The sequence below is a fragment of the Primulina huaijiensis genome, chromosome 2 (assembly GCF_012295235.1).
Source record: "Primulina huaijiensis isolate GDHJ02 chromosome 2, ASM1229523v2, whole genome shotgun sequence".
Classification (NCBI taxonomy): Eukaryota; Viridiplantae; Streptophyta; class Magnoliopsida; order Lamiales; family Gesneriaceae; genus Primulina; species Primulina huaijiensis.
In genome coordinates this window covers 20,587,670-20,589,852 of record NC_133307.1, presented here as the reverse complement: position 1 = coordinate 20,589,852, position 2,183 = coordinate 20,587,670, and the positions used below count along the sequence as shown (strand labels likewise).

General features: G+C 36.5%; 1 protein-coding gene across 1 annotated transcript; it reads left to right on the top strand.

Moving 5' to 3' along the window:
- The first annotated feature begins 469 nt into the window (after positions 1-469).
- On the top strand, positions 470-1,271 carry LOC140959702 (uncharacterized). Its single transcript, XM_073417683.1, has one exon. The coding sequence runs from the start codon at positions 529-531 to the stop codon at positions 1,120-1,122; it is 594 nt and encodes a 197-aa protein (XP_073273784.1). The 5' UTR covers positions 470-528; the 3' UTR covers positions 1,123-1,271.
- The last annotated feature ends 912 nt before the right edge of the window (positions 1,272-2,183 follow it).

Sequence of the window (2,183 nt, the reverse complement as noted above, 5' to 3'; positions counted from 1 at the left end):
GTCTTCGCTTTCTAGTTTTCCCCATCCTCGATCAGTCCCCACATCTTCCAATGATGTTTGAAAAATTATCTCGTGAGATAGTTTCATGATCTATATTTACAAAAAAATGATATTTTTGACATAAAAAACATTAATTTTTAATGAATTTGGTTGAGTTGATATCCGTTTTACAACATTAACTCGTGATAAAGTATTGTAAGATTGTTTTTCTTTTTCTTTTTTTTATAATGTTATTATTACTGATGCAATTAAAAAGATTATTACTATAGTATGGTTTATTGTTGGATTAGACCATATTTATTATTGTAAATATGATCAAAATTGATCTGACAAATAAAAATTCGTGAGACAGTTAAATAAAGATAATCAAAATTTATCACGATCACTAGTCAAAATTATGCGCCAGATCAAACGACGACAGTAATTGAATTCCCACTCAAACAAGGAGACCCAAAACGTTAATAAATAGAAATAGATTTAACTTCTCAACCCAACTAGATTATCTGATCTTCGAATATTCATTCCCCAATGGCGTCAACCCTATTCTCCACCTTCAGATACTCTGACAGCCTCACGGTGGTCGGGATCTCGATCTGCACCGCACTTGTATGCGAAGCCATCTCATGGCTACTCATCTACCGTACTTCCTCCTACAAATCCCTCAAATCCACGATCGACAAAGCGTCCAAGAAACTCGAGACTATGAAAACATCCGACGCCACTTCTTCGGTCTCCTCAAATCTCATCAAAAAATCACCCAGAACCAAAAAAATCGATCGAGTGGAGACGTCATTGAAGGAATCGAGCCGCGATTTGTCCTTGTTTAAGTTCAAATCGGGCGCGGTCGTGGCCCTGGTCTTGTTCATGGTTTTCGGGTTGCTGAACAGTTTGTTCGAGGGCAAAGTTGTGGCCAAAATCCCCTTTGTTCCGATAAAATTGGTTCAGAAGATGAGCCACAGGGGATTGTTGGGGGATGATATGACGGATTGTTCGATGGCGTTTTTGTATCTGTTGTGTTCGATCAGCATAAGGACGAATCTGCAGAAGTTTTTGGGTTTTTCTCCGCCGCGAGGGGCTGCCGGCGCTGGACTCTTCCCAATACCCGATCCCAAATCGAGCTGAGTAATGGATTGATTAATTCACGCGTAAAATGCAAAATCAACTTAAGCCACTGATGCGTATAGTTGTTGGGACTATCTTATACTTTGGAAACTGTTTCGTACATAATCCACTTTGACTCAAAAAGTAGCTTATGTTATACTATACTTATATTCAATTTAATATCTATCTTTCTCGTCCCGTCCCACGAACTAAACGATCGAACCAGTGCTCGGCCGGGTCGTCGCAGCACGTGGGTCGGATGAGGAACATATAATATGTAATGTTCCTCTTATCACCATTGGACTATCCAACGGGATTTCCCTTCCTAAGTAACTAAATTGGTTTGTGACAAGAGATGTTAATGTGGAAAGTCTCGTGTCCTAGAGTGCGTTTGTTTGTCTCTTTCTTTGGTGCTATTATTGGTTTTGATCATAGGCGAAATGTGACTCTATTTAAATATTTTGACGTTAAGTAATTTTGTGGCACATTGGAAGATATGTGAACTAATTTGAGTTAGTCTTTGTATTTCTAGTCTTAACGTCGTTAGATGATATGTCTCTCGTTCATTAACGGACATAATATACATATAAGAGTTAAAATATCACAATATTATGAGGGGAGAAACATTTCAGATTCACTTAAAAATTATGATTTTAATAGTATTAAAAATATGAGTATATCTCTTGTGAGACAGTCTCACGAATCTTTATCTGTGAGACGAGTCAGTCTTACCGATATTCACAATAAAAAGTAATACTCTTAACATAAAAAGTAATAATTTTTCATGGATGACCCAAATAAGAGATCCGTCTCACAATATATGACTCGTGAAATCGTTTCACACATGTTATGTTTTTGCTTGTGTACAACACGAGTCACTTATGTGTAGGCGTTTTAATATTCGTCGACAATCCAATGACCTTACACATGAAGTAAATGACAATTTGGTTTTGGATATTGAAAGGGCAAATTCCATCTATGTTCAGAAAGGTCCTTGTATCAGCAATTAAATTCTAAGAAACGAATTTAAATATGTGTAATATGTTTAATATAAAAGTGGTAAACTTTAATCAATTACAAAT